Below are 24558 nucleotides of genomic sequence, written 5' to 3' on the forward strand. Positions count from 1 at the left end.
GATGGACTACATAATTCTGTATGAACTGTATAGAATTTGTAACATAATACTTCTAATTAGTATTACTACTAAAATATTAAAATGTGTTGTGTTCAGTGTCTTTTGCTTTCTGTATCAGAAGAGGGCTATGGCTGATTTTGACAGAAAGGTAGGCAGCTGTGCACCTAGGAGAGGAAAATGTTAATTGCAGGAAGATTGAATTCAGGTTAGAAAATAGCAATGCTTACAAATTGGCCTATTTGTGTTTTCTGTGGTGGGTGTTAGGCAAATAGGAAGAGTTATTTTGGCTGCTCTGCAGGGTGTGCTAGTTTTTAACATTAAAAATAAAAAATGGAATTTCACATATACATGTAAACAAATAATACATATTTAATAGGTGGGTAGCTGGTATTTGTCTAGAAGGAGTGAATTTCTAGCTTAGTGTTGCAGTCTAAAGTTACTTGAATTTTTTGTGTGGTCCATTGTATTATGTAGCCAGAGCACACTGCTTAACATTTTATCTACAAAAATTATTTTTTTTAAAGATACAGGGAAATGGTAAACATTTGAAATTGGCTTTATGTTTAATGTAATACAAACAAAAAAAAAAAAAACAAGTTAATAGAATTTGCCAGATGCAAATTTTATAAATTTTATTTAGGTTGGAACTTTGCTTAGCAGGACAGCCATTTCATCTTGCATGTATATGTGTGTATGAACTGGAAAAGGTGAGATGAGAAGTAAAGAGAGTCTAAAGAATGCCTTTGGACATATGAATGGTGTCAGATAACTGAGTAAACACAATGCAGTAAGTCCAAGGAAAATAGAAGATGGGAATCACTTTGGCTTGTCTGGGAGTTGTTGTGATCTTCCTGATGATTGCAACAAATGTCCACAAAAACATAGTCTTTGATTTGCTTTCAGAGAGGTGAAGAAGTGTGGGAATAAAATTAAGATTAATTGTATAGACTCATTATTTGAGTGGGAAGTGTTAAAGACAGTAATTACTACAATGGAAATAATTACTCAAAAGCAGCGGCTGATCTCCCACTGTTTGGATGAAGGTGCTCCGGTAAAGCTGTTGCAGTGGTGATTTTCAATGTCAATATTGAGTGAAGTAATAAACAGGGCTTGCAGTAAAAAGCTGTCAGTTCTCAGTAAAGGCTCAGTGAAGTATGGGATGCTTGGTCAGTGTTGATGCTTCTTGCCCCCAGCCTACAGATACTGCTGAAGTGCTGGGTCATTCTCAGTAAGAGCTGATGGAGGGTTGCAATGCTCTTTTGTCTCTAGGCTAGAATAATTCAGATTACCAGCTTCTAAACCCTGCATCAGAGCTAATTTCAAATTTATTCTGCTTGCTGCTGGAGAGAGCAAGATTGTGCTATATGTAGAAAGGATTAGTGCTCATCAGTTGTCAATCAATTAGCAGAGAACACCATGCAGGCTCTTCAGGAGATGCTGTATCAGACTATTGACTTTACTTCACCACACCCCTGTATGCACAGCCCCTTCCCAACCCCCCAGCATACAAGAGTTTATTGCTTGGGCAATTTAGAAGTGGTAAAAAGTTCTAACTGCAGATGTTCTGCATCTGTTTACTTCACTAAAATTTGATGGGTTGGAGGAATTGATCAGAATTAAGAGGAGCTTTTATATTGTGCAAGAAATGCTTTTTAGAGTTGTCTGTATTCAAGCGGTTGTATACCACAATTTTTAAGGAACTGGGTTTAGTTTTTAAATTAAAAAGGTGGCTTAGGAAGAGGGGAGCATAACAAGCTTATTAAATATAGCTGGATTGTAATGAACCACGAACTTCTTCAGAAGTGAATGGTAGTACCTACAGCAAACCAGGGAGAAATGTAAACATGTCATTCTAAACAGGTTTAAAGACTCTGAAACCTAACTGTCAGATTGAATCTCTCTCAAACCTGGGACACAGTTCTTTGAAAGTCTTTGGCTAAAGTGCAGAGTCAGAAGCAGCTTTACAGCACTACTGCTAGGAAGTTTGCAAGACAGTCCTTCAACACTGCCGACACAGTATTTCCTGCAAGTAAAATCTGTCATGCTCAGCTCACAGATATGAGTCCTGTTTCTATCTAGTATAGTATTTTGAAATGTTAGTCTTCCTATTTAAATTTTATATTTTGTTTCCACTTAGGACTATTACAGGCTGCTAAACAAAACTCCAAACACCTTTTCTAATAATTTAAAATTACACTGTTAAATGCAAATTTACCTTTTAAACAGCATCACTTCTAAATGCAAATAGCATGTCTACACATTGGTGATGGATTATTATTGAATAAACATAAGGTCTTCTTTAAGTGTATTTGATGCTCTAGTAGCACAAGTGTAATGATTATTTTAGTTTAGTATTTCCTGTAATATCTGATAGACTTCTGAACACAGCCAAGACTTGTAGAAAGTGATGTCGAGGAGAAAAGCAGACAAACTGAATTAATTCACCTCAGGGGGCTATAAAAACATGTATGTAAAAATCTATTTTTACAAACCCATGATTTCTGATCCAGGTCTTTTGACTTCCAGACAGGTGCTTTATTAAATCTCTCTCATACATTTTTACATGAGAATATCAGCCAGTGCAGTGAGAAGTGAAGGCACTCATCACCTTGCAAAAGTCAATATGTCACCACATGCTCTAGTAACATAATTTACTTTCTTTTTCCTTGGGTTTGCAGGCAGGAGGTTCCCAGGTCATCTTCACTAATCCTCTGGAGATTGTAAAGATTCGTTTGCAGGTAGCAGGAGAAATTACTACAGGACCCAGAGTCAGTGCCCTCTCTGTTATAAAAGATTTAGGCTTTCTTGGTCTTTATAAGGTATGTACTTCTGCTTTGAGTGCCTTCGTCATTTTATGCTAAACTTCTATACTGTTGAAACAGAAACTGTTAAAAACAAAGACATCTTTTGAATTTAAAACCAATCTCTTCCTGCAGGGCAGCCCCACAGTGGAAAACTGAAGACAACTCACTTCTATATTAATGGCAGTGGGATACAAAAAAATACTCCCCCATTCTATCCTTTGGGCTTTTATGCCAAGCTACAGGGAGTCCTGTATTGCAGACCTGCTGGCTTCTGGCACTGCTCATTTCATTTGGTGGGGTTTTGTGAAAAGTTTCTTTAGCTTTCCCTGTGCATTTTTCTTATATTTATTTTGAATCTCTGTATCTCTATTGTTATCTTTGCAGCAGGATATTCTCTTTGTCTTAATAATTTGATGGCAGTGAAACAGTAGTGAAGTTTTGTAGGATTCAGATTTTTAAGAAGTTAAGTGGTGGGATTTGTCAATAAATTCCACTGAAAAAAGCCTGTTCTGTATGGTACTTCAACAAAATGCCAGTCAACAGATTCCTTCCCTGCAGGTATACTTACTGCCATCATTACAGATCAGGTGTAATGGAGCAGAAGCTATTAGTTTCCTTAAACAAGGAAGAGTGTTTCTTCCTGTATCTTCTGCCAGTGCAAGGGGTAATACGTAAATTCAGCAGTTATATTAGCTGTGCACTTACAAAACATTGCGTTATGTGATTTGCCCATAGACCTACAATAATACTATAAAAATGTGCACATTTACTTTTAGAGCTGAAGATTTTGTTTTGAATTTGGTAGATGAGATTCGTGACCATTGTGTTTCCTTATTAAACTGCACCCAATTTGCAGTGTTTTTTCTCTTTTTGCTAATCTTCCAGTGCAGCTTCTTTGGTCAAACAGATGATGATCAGTGTGAGGTCTTACAGTGCTCGCTGGTATTTTATTAGTGCCTTTGTGTTTAGTGGAATAAAGGCTGGCAGGGATTGGTCTTGCTGCTTCCCTGGTTGTCAGAAGGACATAAGGACTGATCTCTGTTACTTACCAAAATTATACATGAACCTTGAATCTTCCTCATTTCATACACTTAGTTTAGGTATGCTTTATTCTTATTTTCAAGTTCCCTGTATCATCTGTTCCCTGAGACATTTTATTTTCTGTGTTGTTTATGTGGTACAGCAAATGAGTTTGTACTTTCAGGGCTCAGGCTGCTTGCTGGATATCAATTTTAGCCTTATTTACAGAATTTATTTGCATTATGTCTCTTTTCTCTGTGTCAGGGTGCCAAAGCATGTTTCCTCAGAGACATTCCCTTTTCTGCAATCTACTTTCCGGTTTACGCTCATAGTAAACTGATGTTTGCTGATGAAAGTGGCCATGTGGGAGGGCTTAATCTCCTTGCAGCTGGAGCCATTGCAGGTAATTTTGCAGAATGTTTCCTAAAAGTAATTTTTTTTTAGTGAGTAATATTTAATATTCATTCAGTAGCCCCATATAAAGGAAGGGTGCTGTACCATTGTATCTGATTTAATCTAAATTTGATCACTGTTATCCTTAGTGGGAGGCAATGTAATTTTGATGAGAGCTAATTACATTTGCATAATGTGGATAAACAGCGTAATGCAGCTCAGCAACTTGTAGTCAAATTTGATCTGTCTGTCTCAATGGGGTTTTACTTGTTACTGAGCTCTCAGAGTTGAAGGCTAATTTGAATCTTTGATGAACATAAAATGAGAGATCATAAGAGCTAAGAAGAAAATTACTTACCCAGGTATGGATTGTGGAATAACTGAAAAGAAACTTTGTTCTAATGTAATTGCTGAAAATAGGGCATTAGTTTGTGAAGAAGCTGAAGTACCATACTCTGAAATTTAAAATATTTTACAGCATCTCAAACAAGTTTAGTATAAAGATAAGATGCACTGTGATAAAAAGTTGTTTTTACTAAAGGCAAGGTGTATAAAAATAGTAGATGTAGGAATTAATAGTGGAGGATATTTAAACATGCAGATAGAGATGGCCAGATTCTGCACTGCCAAGGACGAGCTCAGCAGATGAAAACCGGGTATCTGCACGCAGCCTTACAGCTGTGAATGATTCAGTGTCAAAATCTGCAGTTCAGAAACACCACTGGGCTGAGCAAGACCCTTTGCTACTTGTTACAGTTGTAAGGAACCACTATAGAGAGAGATACATCAATTGGGAGTGCCTGTGTGTGTGAGTAGCAGTTTCCCATATCGGACTTGACACATAAGCTTGGCAGCATCTTCTCTGTGCCAGTTGATGTGTTCCTCGTGCCAGAGGGAAGGGAGACCACCTAGAAAACATCTAACAGATTTGTAGCCCTGTTCATTCTTTAGTATTGCAGAGCTGCCAGAAATGGAAAATTATTTTGCTTATTATACACGTACAATACTCATATATATTGTTAATTTGTATTTTCTGTAAGACTTTTTTGACTGCAAACTCCAGTTTCTCTTTGTTTCATTAGTGTTTCTGTGTTGTTCATACTAAGGGATGAACCCTATTAAAAATGTATGTAAATTTCACAGGCCTAGTTTTATAGCATGTGTAGGAATCTGCCTCTCTGAATTGCAAATTTCACATTCTCAATTGCTCACTCAGTCCCGGTAACACGTGCGCAGCAGGCAAGAATACAGTCTGAAGGGATCTGCCTGTCAGGAAAATCTGCATATGATTGCTGTCTGTGTATGCCTGCAGGCTTAACTGCAGTGCTTCTGTTTTTGTTTAAAACCTCCTGGATTGGTCAGTGACACTTCACAGTGCATCATCACCTATACAGTCAGTTACTCGTTAACTTTTTAAATTCAGTGTTAACCAGTTGTTAAAGTTTAACAGAAGTCAAAATTAATTTCATGATTTTAAGTTAGAAGATGGTTCCTCTTTTTAGGGGGATTAAGTTTTTTTAGTATTTAGAAGTATTCAGAAATATCTCAGATAACACAGTTATATACTGTGGAGTACATTTCTGAAAACTTTCTCCTTTCCTTTGACTAGAAAGCTGAGAGTGGTGCCTTGGAAGTGGAGATTTGTTCTTCCATCACTGTTGGCTAATATCACGCTGTTGGTACTAAGCAGACTTGTAAAACACCTTCATTGTCCTCAGTCTTTTTATGGCTTGCCTACTGAAGTAAGCAGCATCTATTCTCCTACAGAACAGTCCAAACAGCAGTTTAGACACATTTCTATAGAATAGGGGCTTTAAGCAGTAGTTTTTCTCATCAACACCTTTAACAAATCGAGGCATAGGATTCAATTTCCAAATCAATCATCTACATAATTTGCAAAAGATGTTGTAGAGAATAAACAAATAGAGTAAATTTGCACAACTAATTTTTATATATTACATATGTATAGCCAATTTTATCCTCTTTCAAACTACTGCTACAGCCAGACCACTAGAAGATCCTGAGAATGGGTTTTGATAGTTTATTTCCTTTACTACCAGTTTCAGCCTTTAAATTTAGAAGAAAGTCAGAATTATTATCTTAGGCATGACAGTTTATATGAGCATCAAGAGTAAGAACCTGCATTTTTTTTTTGTAATGTCTAGCCCTTGTAAAAAATATGAAAGTTTGCACTTGTGTTTTTCACTTGTAAGTGTTTCATCTTTTACAAGATCCTTTGTGCAAATTAAATGTGGTTTTCTTCTAAAAGGTGTGCCTGCTGCTTCTTTGGTAACCCCTGCTGATGTCATCAAGACAAGACTGCAAGTGGCAGCTCGCGCTGGTCAGACAACATACAGTGGAGTTATTGACTGCTTCAGAAAGATTCTAAGGGAAGAAGGCCCTTCAGCTTTGTGGAAGGGAGCTGGAGGTGAGAAAAAAATTATTGAGGCTGACCCCAAATCTGCAGATTAGCACTTTGTCAGAGCAGTATTTACAAGGTCTGATTGTGAAAAACATAGCACCTTGTTAAAAATGTTTAGCTTCTCTCCTGAGGAATTGTTTTATTGGTTTAACACTATGATTTGTAATATTTAACAGCTCGTGTGTTCAGATCTTCACCCCAGTTTGGTGTTACTTTGGTCACTTACGAGCTTCTGCAGAGATGGTTGTATGTTGATTTTGGAGGCCTGTAAGTCAAGTATTTATTATTTAGCTTGCACAAAACACTTGCCAGATTTAAAGAAAAAAACATCAAACTTTTTCATGCATAGAACCCATTAAAACTTACTGACTTTGAGCACCTGTACTTAAAATTGCAGTATGTAAAAAATTGCCTCATCCTTATATAAGTGAGGGAAACTTGCCTGCCACTTCTAAACAGATGAGGAGATAAATAGCCATTTCATATTTATTTCAGTACACTAATTTGTATTTCCATTGTAGCAAGATAGTTTTGTCCATTTTCCTTGTGACACTGGAAGCTAAAAGAATTTACAAAAGTATTTGTAAAAATGTAACTTCAATTTTGGGTTTGATTTAAAATTAAGTAGTGGTTTGACCCCATTCACTTCACCATAGGAGTCAATTAATCAAGGTCAACTTTAACAGTCTTCCATATTCAGACAAAAGACTTAAGTATTTAAGCTTGAATAAGCCTGTTTAAAGTCCTTCTTATGAAATCTAGACTAACAAAATGACCTTTATTCTTTGTTCAAACAGCAAACCCGCTGGATCAGAAGCTACCCCAAAAACACGAATTTCAGATCTTCCTCCTGTTAACCCTGCACATATAGGAGGATACAGACTTGCTACAGCTACATTTGCTGGTATAGAAAATAAATTTGGTTTATATCTTCCAAAGTTTCGAGCTCCTGCCACCACCTCAGCTCAAGCACACAGTAGCAGCTGAGTCCTGAAAAGATGTTTCAAATGAACAGAGCGATGCAGTGGAAAGAGTTCACAAGAGTACTGCTGTATTTTTTTCCAGTCAGCTGCATGTGTTCTAGCTGAACTGAGCTTGCAAATCTAACTGCTCCTTTCAAATATTCATACATACCTGCATTTATTTATTTACACACAAGGAACTGATTGAAGCTGTGGTTCTCTGCCTTGTTTTAACCAGTGGCATGAAGCTGTAGCCTAGACTTTGCCTTGCACAGCTTGCATTTAATGTTACTGTACATATTGTACATCTTTGTACAGAGACACCAGGGCATCTATACACGTACATTTATATAATGGGTATTGCAGTTCAAAATAGTTTGAAATGTACAGATGTTTTGAAGGTGTTTTGTTAACAATCGTGACAATAAAATGTTTAAAAACGCTTGCGTCAGTTTGCTGCTTTGAATTTATAGGAAGTTGTCTGGTATGATTGTTTCTCCCTCCACAGAAGAAATGTGAAGATCAGCTGCACCCGTTTAATGAATGGACAGGACAGAGCTCTGCAGGAATGCCCTTCACTGCTAGTTACAGCAAAGGAATTAAAATGCAATGTGATGGCTTGTAAGTGTTAGAGAACACAGTAATTAGATGAGCACACGCAATATTTTATTTTGCAGCACTACGTTGTGACAATGAATTCTCTCAAAATACATGGCAATACTAAATGTGTAATAGATATTACTTCTATGGTAGCATATTCAAAACACAATGAGAGATTTGCCACTTACTAGCACACTCAAGAATTTTTACAGGGTTTATTATTCAGAGTACCTTCTTTTCCTGAATAGACAACTTGTTTAAAAACTTGAAAGCATTCTCTTTATTTCTAGATTGTTTTATCATGAGATTAGGTTATTCTGTAGGGGGGGAAAACCTACTTACGTTTTTATGATTTTTATTATTTCTGCTATCGTGGAGGAAAATTAGTCACACTGTCCTTGCGGCCAGAGATGGGATGGATGGTCTCCAGCCTTGCTTACCAAAGTTATACATGTTTCTTACAGGGTTAAACATCCTGGAATAGAGCTTATCCAAAGGGTATAAACTGATTCCAGGTTCTGTTTTCTTACTTAGGTGACAGCAGGCCCATCAGGGATTAAGTCAGTTTATGAAGAAATGGCTTCTTAAGAACTGAACACTACACAGACCAGCCTTTCTCCAGCTCTAGCCTCTAAAGAAGATAAAAATTATTTTGGTGCTGAATAATACTTACTGAGCCAGAGGATACAATACACTGACCTTAGAAGTCTGATCACTATTCTGCAATATGAATGAATATAGATAACCCCATTAGAAGGCTTCCTTCTTTATTTGTTGTATTGTGTTGAAAGAATTTCTTGTTCTGTACTGTTTTCTGGATAGAGACAGACTTCTGGGAACTCTCTATCTATGGATTTTGTCTAATGTTTTTCTAAATAGAGGCAAAAGTGGTGGGGACCTACTGCATTTAATCTTTAGTCACAGCTTGTCGACTGCCTTGATCAATGCCTTAGGAGACCTGTCAATGCACAACAGCATTTGTATTTCTTGCAGCTCCAAAACGGGACACTTCGACTCCCAGAATCCTCATTTACAGCATCCAGCATCACTTTTGGTCTTAACGTTGCAGATACGGCTTTTGCATTTTTAATGTGTACTCAGCTATTCTGTGAGAGAGGACCACAAGCAGGAATAAAGATAGTGTTAAATTTAATAATTGAGAATTATTAGAAGGTTGAAACTACACAAAACTGTAGTGATGATCTTTGTGTATGCGAAAGAAAGCATTACCTACTGCACTTGTGAAAATAAAAGAGTGAGGGAAATGTATTATTCAATGAAAACTAATTTCGAAAAACCCCACAAGAACAACCAACCAAAAACCCAAGCACCCCCTCCCTTCAAAACCATCAAACCAAGAGAAGTTCTTATTGTTAAGAATTCTTTTGCCCAAAGGTACAAACCATCTCATGATCTGCCTGTTCTTACACAGTTCACATACCTCTCAGCCGAACAGAGCTGCTGTTGTAGGCTTGAGGAGAACACACAGGATAAATGTCTACAACCTGAGCAGCATGGCTGTGCTGAAAAGAGAGGGGCACACACTCTTGAAATGCTAACACCAATGGAAGCCTAAACACATTTCAGCTCCAGACCCACCAAAAAAGAAAACTTTCTGAAGACAGAATTGCTGTTACTGCTGTGTCTCCACAAGCTGCTCATAATAACTGAACTAAGACAAGAGAAAAAAACCCAAAACTAAACAGAAAAGTTAAACAATGAAGAAACAATGACAATACTCCTGGACATGAAACTGATTGAGGAATATAAACCTATTTCCTATTTTTAAGCATATAAAACCAGCTCTTCTGGCAAAACAATAAGCTTGTAACAGATTAAGAACTAATGTAGAGTCCTAAGGTAAAGGCTATGAAACTGATTTAGTGCCTAGTGAGTAAAACTCATGTTATTTATAAAAAAAAAACCAAAACAACAACCCAAAAGAAACAGCCCCTCTGCAACCCATCCTGATGGAAAACTTCATAATGTGCTAAGAAGAAAAAAAAAATCACCCTTAACACAAATTACAACCTTCCTGTTTCAAGACATTAAGAATTTTTGTTTCAATAAAAATGTTAAAAATCAATAATAAAAATCTTGAACTTAGTACAGAAAATTAGTAGCAAGTCTGTAGTTAACAGAATGAAAACCATCATGCTATATAAATTATAAGTTAAAATCTAGTTCCTTACTCTTTGGAAAAGAAAAATTTGGTAACAGGACCCTTTTTGCTATTGGTCAATTGCCATTGCAGTAAGGGGTGGTTGAGGGTAGAAAACAAGCCTGTGATGTGTATAGTAAAACAAAAGGATCAGCTCCCAGAAACTTTAAACTACTGCAGGGACACAGATTAGAGGTCAGGGCAGCTGACTAAGTGCTCGTATAGTATTTATTTATGAATCAGTCTCACCTTTTAATGCACCAATTCAAACAAAAGGAAATTAGTATTCAATATGTATTTCATTAATTCAGGTCTGATTATCATGTAAGTTTGTAACTACAGACAATTTTTTATTCACATATATTACCCACTACCAGAGTCTGAGGCTTATCTATATATAAACAATGAAACTTGGAACATATGCATGCATATCATGGGTAATTTGAAGAGTTCAAAGAATGCTTCAGAGATGTACTACCTAATGAAGGTTAGTCTGTAATACAGAAAGTTTTAGGAGTAGAACTTCAACTTTTCAGAAGGGTACTGTTTTAGATTGGATTTTACAGAAGCCAAGTAGCAAATCTATACCAGGTTAGTGTTTCAGCAAAAGAAGATCCCTGCAAAGTCAAAGTTAACCGTATTAAAAGTTACACAAATCCAAGAATGTGCTTGTAATTTATATATAAAACAAAACAATGCAAGATCTGATTTTCAGTGATCTTAATACATTTCCAGGTCCATTGCAGAATCCATATATTCCTCCCCTACACTGATTAGAACTGACACTCTAGGATTTGCATCCAGTCTGTCCCAGTGTGGGCCTGCAGGCTGTCTGGAGGCTCTACGCTGGGATGCGGGTCGCAGCCTCCTCCTCTGCGTCAGCTCTGTTGGCGTTGATCTCTGCCAGCGTTCGGCCAAAGCGAGTCCACTCGTCCCCGCGAGGCACGGCGATTTGCTGTGACACAGAGAGTGTTACTGAAGCCTCCTAATAAATAAAGCTGAGCTCATTCTGAATGGCACAGCACTGAAATAATGTTCAGAAGAGGTTCCTGTTCCAGATAAGCTTACCTTTATTTTAGTGTAAGCATCAAAAGCTCTAACTAATAAAGAAGCAGAATTTGAGACTCCTGCACTGAAGTATAAAATGATATAATTATAAGCTTGTGCTATGTATCTCCACCTGAGAAACTGCCTTCAAAGGGAATACCAATGCTATATCCTCATCCCATCAATTAGTCATGTACTACTGCAGTACACATACTTGCAAGAGCAACTGCTTTCCCTGTAAGAACAAAATCAAGGCTGCTCCACGGCAAATTTTTGGTTTGGTACTTCTCAAGCTAGGATCAGAATTCACATCTGCCACAGTTACATAGAAGATAACATTTCTATTAAAAAAAAACATTGATTCTTATTTCACCAGCCTTACAGTAAAGCTTTTTGACTGGATGACAGCATGCTAAAAAGTTATGCTAGAACACCTTAAATAAAGCACTACTAGGAAATAATTCAAAAATACAAATTAAATCTAATTATTCTTCCTCTAATGACAGAAGAAAAAAATGAAAGGCAAGCTGCTAAATAAAGAAACCCAAGTGTTTGCAATATACTTTGCACAATGCATGACATACATACCTCTCCCACGTCATATATAACTATTTGTCCCTCTGAATCACCTACAGCAATCTCTCTCCCAGAATGCGTCCATCTCACACGGTTCAGAGCAGGATTGCCCTCCACGGTGATGCTTGCAGTGGGCACCTGCACCAATTTGAAACACATTGCTAGAAGTGCATCAGGTATCCATAAGCTAGAGATAACAGAACACACCTAGGCTGTCTCTGCTGCATCAAAAGAAGTGCCCAACACTTCAACTGGTGCATGGTATGCAGATCAAAGACACTGCTCACAATACAAAGAGCCTTAAGCTATCACCACTGACATGACCAAAACAACACATCTGTCCCTTGGCCAAAGTACAAACATCTGCTATCAAACACACATCTGCACTCTTCTTGTGGGACAGGAGGCACAGATACGTTTTCAGGCAGTGATGAGGCACCCTGGGAACTCAGGAAGATTATGACAGAGGGCAGGGATGAAATCAGCTGTTTTGGCAGGTCAAGCCCTGTCCAAAAGGCTACAATAGGTAATTCCAATTTAAAGCCACAGGCTTTATGGTCCTACAACTTTCTTCTACATGTAGTTTTCAGACGGTGAAATGTAAGTACTAAGTATTTGTCAGGTTTCTCCTCTACCTCCAGCAAATCTTGGAAAAGGTTTCTACTATAATGAAGTTTATAACCCACACCAGAAAAGCAAACAGTCTAGAAACAAAGGGCACTTTCACTGCAGTATTACTGTGGCAGTAGGAACAGTGGTGGTGTGTGGTAACAGGTTTGTTCACACTGTTAAGCTGTAGGCTGACAAGGCCTCAGGGTGGGAAGTCTATAATCACTTTCACAACATGGATCAGTGTTACATCAACAGATGTTCTGCTCTCTTGTTATAGGTAAAACAATTTTATTACTGCTGTTATTCATTAAGAGGAGTTATTTGTAACCCTGTAATCAAAGAATTCTATCTACTACACAGAATATTTAAAAACAACAACAAAAAACCAAGCTATCGTAAAAAAACCCCACAAACTATGATAAACACCCAACTTTTTTTTTTAAGAGTACAAACAATTTTCCAGCTGCATTTAACAGTTAACCTGATTTCTCACCTCAGTATCATTGTTGAGATTCCACAGGTCAAGCCTGCCCATCCCATCCACACAGGCAAACAAGGCAGGGTGAGTTGGAGACCACATCACATCATAAACATAATCAGAATTGTCTTCAAAGGAGTAGAGAGGTTTGTTATTCTGAAAAGAAGCAAAGATAACAATGAGATACCCAATGAGATACCCTACATTTCAAAATTATAAACCAAAATTATAAACCAAAATACAGAACTTCAACAGTATTACCAGCAATAAATAAAAAGTTATTTGCATTTTGACTTACTTTTAAAAAAATGCCACTGCAAAAATCAGCCACAACCTAATGCTTTTTTGTTGTTAAAGGTATGCTTTCCAAAGCATGCAGCTTTGGAAAATTTTGCTGGCTGCTACTATAAAACAATCAATAGCAAGACAATTGTGAATTCTAAATTTAATGTGTTAAGAATCTTGCAAATAAAGTCAATGATAATTCAGTGACTAGTCTCAGATTTTAACTCTGCTTCCTCTGCTTTGCATTCCTCAGGGCATCAGACTAACAGAGAAAGAAGTAATTCTGGCAATGGAAATGACAGATATTTCAATTGTGAGCCTCATCAAGTTTAACTGACATTAGTTTTAGTGCCGTCCCTTATTCCTCCACAAAATTGTAGCAAAACATTTGCCTTATGAATATATGAGGTAATTGACTTTATAACATGATTTACATTTGATTACATTGTAATTACATTGTTGATAACAAAGAGCAAAAGGTTGAAAAGGATGGATCAGAAATACGCAAATGATGTACAAGCTGAAAGCGAAGTTTTATGCTGTTAATCTTAGTTCTGCTCATCAGCTGTCTCCTCTTTGCAGGACTGCAGCTAAGAACCTCAGAACGTCACACAATTGGACTTCAGGTTTGCGAACTTCCTTAAGTAGCTTACATTACAGCACCACCTTGTGTCAAGAGCTATGAAGAAAACCACTGAACTATCTAAGTTACCTTCGTTGTCCAAAGCTTTACTGTCCAGTCAAAAGAAGAGGTGACAAAAAGATGTGAGAAGTCTACAGGTCCAACTGCTGCATGGCAGTTGATACCTGTGATTGGTCCCTGGTGTCCTTCAAACATCTCACTGATTCCAGCTTTGCTGTTTCAGAATATACAACCAAGGTTAATTGATTTGGAAACCAAACATCTGCAGACAGAGATAGCACTGAAATGCAATTGAAATACAGCCACAAGAAGATTTTGCTGCCTTATATGGATGTTACCTCACTGCAAAAGGCTTCACCACAGCAGGATCACAGAAGACCAGGCTTGAAAATAGACCTTAAGTCCAACATGTATTTTCTACTAACTGTAAGTACCAAAATACATCCTAAGGACAGGAGACTCATTCAGGTACCAGTCCACACATTTACCAGTCCACCATGTTGTCCTCCAAGCAGTGGCTACAACTTCAATTCATATAAAGAATAAAATCCAGTCTCACAAATAAGTATGAAACTCCCATTAAATTAAGAGAAGTTGCATGTACTTTAAGTGCTCAAGGTTCAGACATAAACCAGTAACCATATATCCCTAATAGCCTCCTATCAGGGGAGATGAAAAAGGAGGGAAACAGATGGGAAGGATGTGACACAAAAGTGATACAATTTTGGGTATTTTGGAACCAAAAAAAGCTGTGCAGCAAGGTGATGTGCATTTGAGATGAAACCTGGACACTCAATTGTATTTAAGAAAGCAATTGATAAGATACAGTCAGACAATTTCAAAATAGATTGAACAGCAGGAGAACAGCTAGCCAATTTAAGATTTGTGCGTGATGTTACTGTACAATTATCTACAAAACTGATACGAAGTTTGGAATGTTCTGCTACAATTCAAATGAATAAAACCACTGACCTATGCTGTCCTCATCAACACAAAGAACTCATAACACCAATTCAATATTCCAACCATTTCTGGTTTTAATGAAGCTCTTACTCAGGAATTCAGACAGAGATACTATGAACACCTTCAGTGCAAAGGAGAAAGCATAAACTTAAAAAAGTTTTGAGTGTAAAGCATGCAGGAACTCATCGTTTCACTATTTTTATTTTCTTTGAAGAATTAAAGTTTGTATTCACCTGCCATGACGGCATGCAGTGTACACTGAGCCTTCTTCACTTCCAACAACAAAATTGTTGACATCTCCAATAGGGAAAGACATGCAGGTAACAGCCACAGCCTTGGACTGTTTGTGAACCAGCTCCATGCTATCCTGTAGTGAAAATATCAGCAACTTACTTCATAAAAAGAAATATTAACACCTAAAAAATCTTTTAGATTTCACAATAGAAGGCTTTTCTTTTTATTTTACTTGGATAGATTGGGCAGGAATAAGGAAGTTTTCTTACTACATTTGTGTTCACCACTAACACAAGTACACCAAAACTATACAAAAGAAACAACAGAAAATACTTGATTCCACAGTGGGGAAGTATTTTATCAAATATCAAGCTACCTGTGTTGGGAAAACATTGATTAATGTTTATTAGATCAACTGAATTTTTAATAAAACATTAATCTAGAATAGACACTACATATATATATATATATATATATATATATATATATCTGTATATTTATCAAAGGTTATCTTACCTGTGGTTGGGAAAGCATATCCAAACTCCAAGAGCATATTTTCCCATCAGTTGAGATACTAATCAAATTATGAGCATTCTGGGTCCCAACAACATTTACACAGTACACTGGGTGCTAAGAAACAAAATATTATCAAAAAAGAATTTAGAAGTAATAACCAGTTCTAATTATTGTACAGTAAAATATAAGATTTCACCATTTAAGAAATCACAAAAGATTGATCCCAATCAAAAGTACAAATGATACTCCCCTGATAAAACTGATACTTGTTTTTTCTGACACTCTGATTTTTATGAATAGCCCGGTTCCTAAATGTCAAAATATGGACACAAACATTTAAGCATTGCCAATCAAGTGCACTGGACAGAATTTCCTAGACATTAGACACATCTCAACAGAGCAAAGTCCTTGAAGACATTTCCTTGAAGACTCTTACCGTGTGAGCAGCAGCTGAAAGTGGTGTTCTCTGTACTGGGGTTCTCTTATTGCTGCGATTATCCCACAGCACTATCTGGCCCGAGTATGTGCCACCAACCACCAGATTGGGATGGAATTTTGCAAATGTAGCTGACATCACTGCAGACTGAAAGGAAGAAAAACAAACAACAAAATACATGAACTATCATTCAGTGATACTATGTCTAAAACTAAAGGAAATGAGGCCAAATACTAGAATAACTTCTTTGCCTAAATTTATTCAGTACATTATTTCACTACCCAATTACTTAAGGATTTGTCCACCCTTTGTAACCCCTCAACAGTCTTTTCGTTTCAATTTATAATTATAAAATGAAGTTTTCCTCCTATTTTCTTTCACATGCATACATCCGTATTCCTCCTAGCATAGTTTATTAGCAAAGGAAGGCCTAGTTACACACAAGATTTTAATAATGTTTTGCCACATTCTGTAGTCATTACTTCTTACCGAATGTAGAAATACATTTTGATATAACAGGGTTACTTTTGCAATCTGGGCTTTGACAGTAATGTGACAATGAAGTTAAATTTTGATTCAACTGTGTAATTTTCAAAAATGATAGGAAAAACGTGGATAGCTTGGGCTTGGCATAATGGAAGAGATTTGCATGTTTTTATCTTTCAGAAAACTACTAGAAAACCTCCATTTGCCTTTTCCTTGATGCATATGTTTCTAGTTTTCATCCTTGTTCCATTTCCTCAAGCTGTCTTCATTTTATTCAGTAAACTAAGCTGTAGTATACAATCTCACTCAAGCCCCTTACATACAAACCTTTGTGGTTCAACCATTACACAAGAAAGTTTTCCTGTTTTTTAAATAAAAAAAAGAAAAGGAGTTCTCAAACAAGACTGAATTCTGAATGATGTCAGAAATTCTGGAACAGAATAATATTTCTCAGCTGAAGTCTCTAGCTATTAACATCTGTTAGCAAATAAATGTGGTTAAAGTGAATGCCAGCCCAAAGAAATTATTATACTGGCAAACATAAGGAAGGTACTTGTCCAAATTCATCGACATAAGATCCCTCCCAAGACAAAACCATACCTGGCAGTGAAAGACATACTCTGGGGTAGTTTTCTTGTACTTCATATTCCATACAAGGGCCACCCCATCAGGCTCGTGAGGCGCATCCTCATTGTTGTTGTAAGAGGCTACAAGTAGTTCTGGATACTGCATGGTAAGTGAAAAAGACTCAAAGTAAGCAAGATGACTGGCTGATGGTCCAGATAATTCTAGAATCTTTGTTTTCTTTTGCCAAAATAGGGTTAAAAAACCACCTTGCATTATAAATACATGAAAAATTGTCAGTTAAAACTGCAATTGTTGCTAATTTAGCTTGGAAACCAGCATTAACATACACATTAGTCTTGTTCTCTCATCATAACTTTCTTTTAACTCTAAAACCCATTACTTTTAAGTGAGCTTTCTTTTTAGTGAAGCTGAGTTACCTCTACAAAGTAGTCCATAAACCAAAACCAACTTTCTTCACAATATGAACCTTTTGCTACCTTTCACAGAAGATTAACAGCTCTACTTTTTGCAAACCATGGAACACCTAAGGAACACGTTTAGAAACACAGACTCTATCAACTGTGCTTTTATAGGAATCAAATGCACAGAACCACAACAATTTACAAAGTCAACTGTTTACTTCAAGCATTATTTTTTACCTGAGATGACCAGTCCAGACAACTGACAACACGATGCTTTGACCAACGTTCATCAAAAAACTGCCTATTTAAGGACAGTTTTGCTCCTGCTTGAATCTCTCTATAAAGACAATTAGGAGATACTAATCTTAGATCACTTTTTCAATTAAAAGTATTTGAAATTCACAGAAAAGTATTTAACATTCACATTACCCTTCTTTGTCCTCTAAGTCTCTTCCACTGTAGTCAAAGAAAATGTTGATTTGCTCAGAAAGGGCTCTTTCAACAATCCTTGTGGAGTGGTCAAAAAAACTTAAAAATTCTTCAGAATGCAAAATTTGTTGCTTTTCCTCCTCTGTGAGTTCATGAGGGGCAGCTGAAAAAAAATTATACAGACATTTTTGGGACTGCATGCTTTCACCAATTCTTTTCAAGAAAGAAAACCAGTATTTATAATGATTTTTAATAATTTTTTGCATTGTACGTTTTGCTGACTAAGCAGGATTTAACAACAAAATTAATTTTAAATCAATAGAACAAAAAGTTTTAAAAAGTATTGATGACAGCACTCAGAATGTCTTGAGATGAACTGTACCTTCTTCCTCCTCCTCTTTTTTTAATGTTTTTTCTTCTTCAGGTTCAACTAATGGTTTTGGTGCAACCACATCATCTTCCTCCTCCTCATCTAAGGAGAAACAATATGGTGAGACCATCAGTGTTTCTAAAAGGGAACATTCTATATGAATCTCAAATAAGCTGATGTAAAATGGTATCATGTAGCTTAAAATGGTGGCATTTGTAAAATGTAATCCCAAGGATACCATTATCACAAACCAAAATGTCATTAGAACACTGTCTCCACTTGGGTATCAGTTGCACTAAGTTATGTAGTTGCATAAACTGAAATAAGAAATGCAGGAAATTGTAAAGAATCCAAAGTGGAAATCTGTCGTACAGGCATTTATGATTCCACACAGAACCATGCGGTGGATGCATGTTCTGTGTAACACACTGACACATTAATGCTGCGGAATAAAGAAAAATCAAATGGCTAAAATAGTCTACAGAGCAGCTGCTTACTTATGATCTGAAAGCATCAGTCTAATGGGTCTGCACATGGCATGAAGATGGCTTACATTAGCTTTCAGGTTGCTATTCTGAGAGGCAAATTTTGCTAAAGATAATAGTGGAGAGATTACATTTTTTCTGTCATTCTAGATGCAAGTCTCATTATCTGTATCATGTTTGGCAATGAAAACTTTACAGGAAAATGTGTTTTTCCTAATTGCAATGAATAACATAAAATGTTAATGTTCAGGAACACTGACAAGGCTTACATCACTTTCTGCATTTCTACATTTTATTCTTTGAATACTGTAAACCAGAAAATACCTTTAAATTACTTAGAATTGTGGGATATGCTGGCTTTTCTTCATCCACTTTCTAGAATAAGCTTCTGAAAAGACTTGTTTTTGTTGGTTAAACAGCTACGTCATCTGCTTACAAGGGAATGGCAGCAGGAAACTGCTGCATGCCTCATCACAAGTAATGAGACAATATTCAACAGAGACTAGGCTTGTTTGTTCCAGCCATCTTCCTGACCCATGTTCAAAGTTATCTAACACAAAAAGTAAAAAAAAAAAACCAAAATCCACATGCATGCACACAAAAAGAGTTAAAAAAAAAAAAAAGGGGTGGTCAAGGGATGGGAACCAGCTGCCAAGCCATGGTCCCAGCAGCCAGGCCAGCTGACTAGATAGCAACAACCAGATGGTACTGCAAGGATTGTCTCTCTGCTATGAGGTGGCAATGGGATGGCACAACATTTTTCTGCCTGACTGCTTCCAATCATGTCTTTCCCCAATGGCAAGCCTGTGCAATTATCAGCACTCCAGGAGGTCTACAGACAAGCCTTTACCCTGCAAACAAAATACAGCTTGTAGGCCATACCAGCTGCCAAACCACACACATAGTGATAGGTTTAAAGAGGTCTGAAAATCTTTCTAACTCCATAGTATAGGCAATAAAAATATAACTGTACCTGCAGGAAAGAAAGCTTTAAATGACACTGTATAATGCACACAATAATACAAACTCCAACTTAATCAAAATGATAATGACGTATGCCAATCCTACATTACTTGAAATTGAGCGATTTTTATGTTCTGACAAGTTTACAGAACTAGGATAAATGGCATGAATGATTTCAATATATGCTCATACTTTTGAACCAAATGGTGAAGGTTAAAATCTTTCCTTTCAAGGGCCTCAATCAGCCACAAAGGAAAACAGTAATCACTGTCTTTTCAGCCAGCCCAACCGCATTTGTCAGCCCTTTCTCCGTCAATGCAGCCAGAGCAATCAACCTGCCAAACATTCAGAATGGAAAAACAATCTGAAAATACAGGGTATAATGCACCTGCCAGTGAAAATGGCCATTTCAAGAAAAGCTAGTGATCTCAGTGACCCTGCTGAGGAGGCGGTGGTGCAAAGGGGAAAGAACCCGTAAAAGAATTCTTAGTGATCTCCACTCTCTTGCACATTGACACTTCCTTACAAAGCATGCCAATTACAGCTTTTGTGCTACTTAAAAAAAAATGAAAGCTTTTTTGGGCAAAATAATCACGCAAAGAAACAGAAAGACACTGCTCCTTTTTCGATGGATTCGCATGCACAGTGGACTCGGAACCTGAAAACTGTATAACTTGTGGCCATTTTAAAGAAGGGAATTCTTAATGTCAAATAACTACAGGTGTGAACAATGATTAATTAAAAAATGCAATATGAGGTAATACACATGCCTTTTGAGAACAACACATACCGGATCATGTATTCAAATTATGGCCACTTGGATTAAAACCCCCCTCTTTTTTGCCCTGCCAATCAATCTTGCAGAATTAAATGATTCCTTCAAATTCAGAAATTTGGTTTTGGGTCACCCTGTATACATTATTCTAGCTTTGAAAGTCCCAAATTAGAAATTTCAGCCCAACCCCCCATTAGTCATACTACACTGATTCAAAGTACCATTTTCAGTGACAGGAGTCAAATTCTTGTCAAACGTAGATGGTCAACCCCTTAGTGCTCTATGACCTTCTAATCTACATATTTTATTCAAAAGATCATATAGCTGATTGCTCCTGCCTTTTAATGTTTGAAACATAAATGGCATATATTATACAGAGCTCTGAATTCCTTCACAGCACTTTCACTGCATACAGGCAGCTGATACTACTGCATTTAAGTGCAGGATACAGCATTTATTTTAATATTCTCAAAGTATCAATCTTGAAACTGAACATGTCATCTCACTGATTTATCTGTAACTGCATAAATCTAAAGCCGTCTCTCTAAAGAAGAGTCACACACACAAACTTTCTTATTAAGGGATTTGGAGAAAAATTTTTTACAAATCCCCACATATACAAGTTTTTGACCTCATTATTCAAAACTAGAATACTTTTTATTCCAAACCCAGGAAGCTTTCTCACAGTTCACAAAAAAAGGCACCATTAAGGTGCTGGACTAAAAAAATGACATAAGAAATGTTTGTTTTAATTACTTTTCCTGTCTCTCCTTCATCTTGAATTTATTTAATAGCAGGCCAGATGTCAGAATTTGCAAGGAATAGGCATAACAATAATACACTACCCACGAAACACTGGACATACTATTTCTGAAGAAGTTCCAGTCTAGTAAGTCAAGAACTCATGATATCTTCATGCACTGAATTTATCTCAAGTCAGCTACCTAAATTTGAAACCTTAAGGGCACTCCATAACTGCATCCACCTTATTCACCAGTATCTAATGGCATTTTAAGCCACTTCAATTGTCAGCGTACCAAATATGATTTCAGATTAAAAAAAGGCTGTAAAGACTTGGAAAAGTCACAGGGCCACGAAGACAGGAAATGGGACTCTATGTCACATCAACATATCGATGAATATTCATAATATGCAAAGCGATTAACTCCATGTTGTTTTTAACAGGCAATCAGGGGATCTAAGCTTACAAACTGAGCAGTAAGTAGCTGCTATTTTTATGCAATCTTTAATAGCAACAAATGTCTTGCCAATGAATGCTAAAAACAGATTTAATGAACCACTGAATTTTTACTTTGAGTTAACATCAAAATTGTGATGTATTTTGGCAAGACAGAAAGAAAAGCAGTGCTGTAAATTAGGTTGCACCTAGCAATAACACTGTAGAGCGTAGTTGCAGTTGTCTGAGTAATCTGTTGCTGCAGAGTAGGTTAATCAAAGTTAAATCACCTGTGAAATGGGTGGCTTTTGTTAAGTCGAATGTCTTCACATCAAGTTCTCCTATCCGTATTTCTGTACATTTAAGGCATGTACTAGATAATATAGAATCAAAGAATATTCTGAGTTGGAAGGGACCCATAAGGATCATACATGAATATACAATGGTCCGTTATTTCTTTGAAAAATATTAAAATGCATAAATCCTGCATTCACTCTACCAGCATCCAAGAAGAAAATCCTATACATTGTATTTTTATTACTCTGCTTAACATTTTAATTCTGTGTCCTGGAGATGTTAGCAGACAATTATTCCTCAAAGAGTGGAGTTAATGCAATGATACTGTCTGCAGCCAGCTGTGATTGCACACGCTCAGTATTGTACAGCAGCACTAAGCAGCAAGTACCCAGTTAGTCCTGGAAAGCCTTAATTGTGACAGCTGAACAAAATCATATTCCCCTATACACCCATCTTTCTTTGGATTAACTGATTTCTAGGAGATATCCCAATTTCATTGTTTTATAATATATAAGAATCAATTTTCCTATGGCAGTTTCTCAAATACTTTGAGGTCATAATAAATCAACATATTAGTACTGCAATAAAATAATGGAAGTTGTGAGAACTGTTAGAACACTAAATGCCTTCATCTCCTAAGGAAGCTGCCACATTTCAAAATTAATTTAACTGTTACATGAATCCAAAACAGGCATTTCCAAATGCCTAGTTTTTTTTGAGGACATGAAGTCTCTCCTATTTAACTCACTTGGTATGTGTTGCCACAAATATTTTCAGAACAACTAGGAATGGTTCTAATCTAAAACTAGTTTACTTCTACTTCCTACAGCCAGGCAGACTGGCTGTAGTTTGAATGTTTCTTAATTTAGTTTACAATGTAACTACATAACCACTGTAGCACACAGAACTGGAACAAAGAGAACTATTTCGTTTGGTGTTTTGCTGTGGGTTTGTTGGTTTTATTTTATGTGCTGTCCTCCCCCACCAAATCAGGTGTTTGCACAAGTGGACCCAAACAAGCACAATGACAGCAGAGCATATCTAATAAAAAACTGCTTCTATTTTCCTTTTTCCAAAGCACAGCTCCAACAGCACTTTAAAATCTCAAAATGTATTATGAAGGGTCCAGTTCACTTCACTTTATAAGAAGCTGTGAACACTGAGCTGACCTAGCTCCGATGGAACTTTCTGCTGGATAAGGGAGCTACTGCAGGTCTAAGTTCAGTTGCAAGCTCTACTTTCAAGTGTACTTAGCCAGGTTATCTTTGTTTACAGTATATGCACCCAGATAAGCACAACTCAGACTGTGAGAAGAAATAAGAATCAATAAGATATTTTACAGAATTTAAATTTCTCTAATTGCACCCTGCAAAGTCAGCATATTGCTTTTGTCAATTGTTTTAAAGAGTTTAAAATTTTCTTTTACCAAGAAAAATCTCTTACCTAGTGACTCCTTTTTAGTATGCAGCATAATTTATTCTTTTTTTTTTAAACCTATGTCCTATTTCAGATATTATTGTAAAATGGGAACATAAGAGCTTTGTTATTAATGTATTCAGGTGGTCTTAAGATAACTCTTAAAAGATCTTCAACACTGAAATGATGAAAAGATACCTGTGAATTTTGTGAAGTACATGAAATAAATATATTAAAAAAAATTATGATGGCCCTCAAGAAATCAGTGTTTGTAAGGTGGACTGGATCAGGAGACAATACATGCATTGAGACCGCTTTCTGGTAAATGCAGAAATAGACATGACCACTGCTCCACTCCACTACAGCAAACCTCAACTACAGCCTATCTGCTGTGAAACTCAGATCATACAATCCCTAGCAATTTCTAGATGTCAGCAGGCAGCAGAACTCTTCAAGTACCTAAACTGACCTAAGTCTTCAGATTCCATGAACCTGACAGAGGGGAGGAAAAAAGACCCAAGGGATTAGAGAAAGGAAATGTTGAGGGCATGGGAGAAATGAAAGCAGGAAAACCCCAAACACCTACCTGTGCAGGGATACAGATAAAATGAAGAATAGAAAAGAAACACAGTTAAGAGAAAAATAATATCCTCTGGCTCACTGAATAATGAAGTTTGAAAGATATATCCTTGCATAAACACCCAAAAGTTCACATACCAAAGAGCAGGAAAATGCAAAATTATAAATGTAGAAGTAGGTCCTAAAATTGATAACATAGACACATACTCAAAGTCAGTCATATTAAACAACCAAGAGATTTTGTTGTAAAACTACACACAAGCTATGTCAAGACTAATACTTTCATTTGCAGATAAATTCAAGTGTTTCAGCATTGAAAAGTAAATCTGCTAGCCAACCATATTTTCTTCCGAATTTTTTTTTTTTGAAAAGCAAACAAGTCATGAAAGAAAGCCTGAGTTCAATTGCTGAAAACAGAAACTGCGTATAAATAGATTAGT

At 36.7% G+C, this 24558-nt stretch overlaps 2 protein-coding genes across 6 annotated transcripts in view; one reads left to right on the forward strand and one right to left on the reverse strand.

Annotated features, from left to right (window-relative positions):
• Positions 1-8048, forward strand: part of SLC25A12 (solute carrier family 25 member 12) — a 45732-nt gene extending 37684 nt beyond the window's left edge. For both annotated transcript variants that reach the window (XM_053982958.1, XM_053982957.1), the window contains exons 14-18: positions 2679-2819; positions 4089-4227; positions 6487-6645; positions 6816-6906; positions 7437-8048. In XM_053982958.1, the coding sequence (XP_053838933.1) occupies positions 2679-2819; positions 4089-4227; positions 6487-6645; positions 6816-6906; positions 7437-7626 (720 nt within the window). In that variant the 3' untranslated portion in view covers positions 7627-8048. The remainder of the gene's footprint in view (positions 1-2678; positions 2820-4088; positions 4228-6486; positions 6646-6815; positions 6907-7436) is intronic.
• Positions 8049-8245: 197 nt separating this feature from the next.
• The window catches only part of DYNC1I2 (dynein cytoplasmic 1 intermediate chain 2), a 29830-nt gene continuing 13517 nt past the window's right edge, over positions 8246-24558 (reverse strand). For all 4 annotated transcript variants that reach the window (XM_053982961.1, XM_053982959.1, XM_053982962.1 and 1 more), the window contains 11 exons: positions 18439-18528; positions 18057-18219; positions 17865-17964; positions 17239-17364; positions 16153-16299; positions 15717-15830; positions 15200-15333; positions 14073-14217; positions 13091-13231; positions 11998-12123; positions 8246-11317 (listed from right to left, as the gene is read on the reverse strand). In XM_053982961.1, the coding sequence (XP_053838936.1) occupies positions 11204-11317; positions 11998-12123; positions 13091-13231; positions 14073-14217; positions 15200-15333; positions 15717-15830; positions 16153-16299; positions 17239-17364; positions 17865-17964; positions 18057-18219; positions 18439-18528 (1400 nt within the window). In that variant the 3' untranslated portion in view covers positions 8246-11203. The remainder of the gene's footprint in view (positions 11318-11997; positions 12124-13090; positions 13232-14072; positions 14218-15199; positions 15334-15716; positions 15831-16152; positions 16300-17238; positions 17365-17864; positions 17965-18056; positions 18220-18438; positions 18529-24558) is intronic.

This window comes from Vidua macroura, chromosome 7 (genome assembly GCF_024509145.1).
Source record: "Vidua macroura isolate BioBank_ID:100142 chromosome 7, ASM2450914v1, whole genome shotgun sequence".
In the NCBI taxonomy this organism is placed as follows: Eukaryota; Metazoa; Chordata; class Aves; order Passeriformes; family Viduidae; genus Vidua; species Vidua macroura.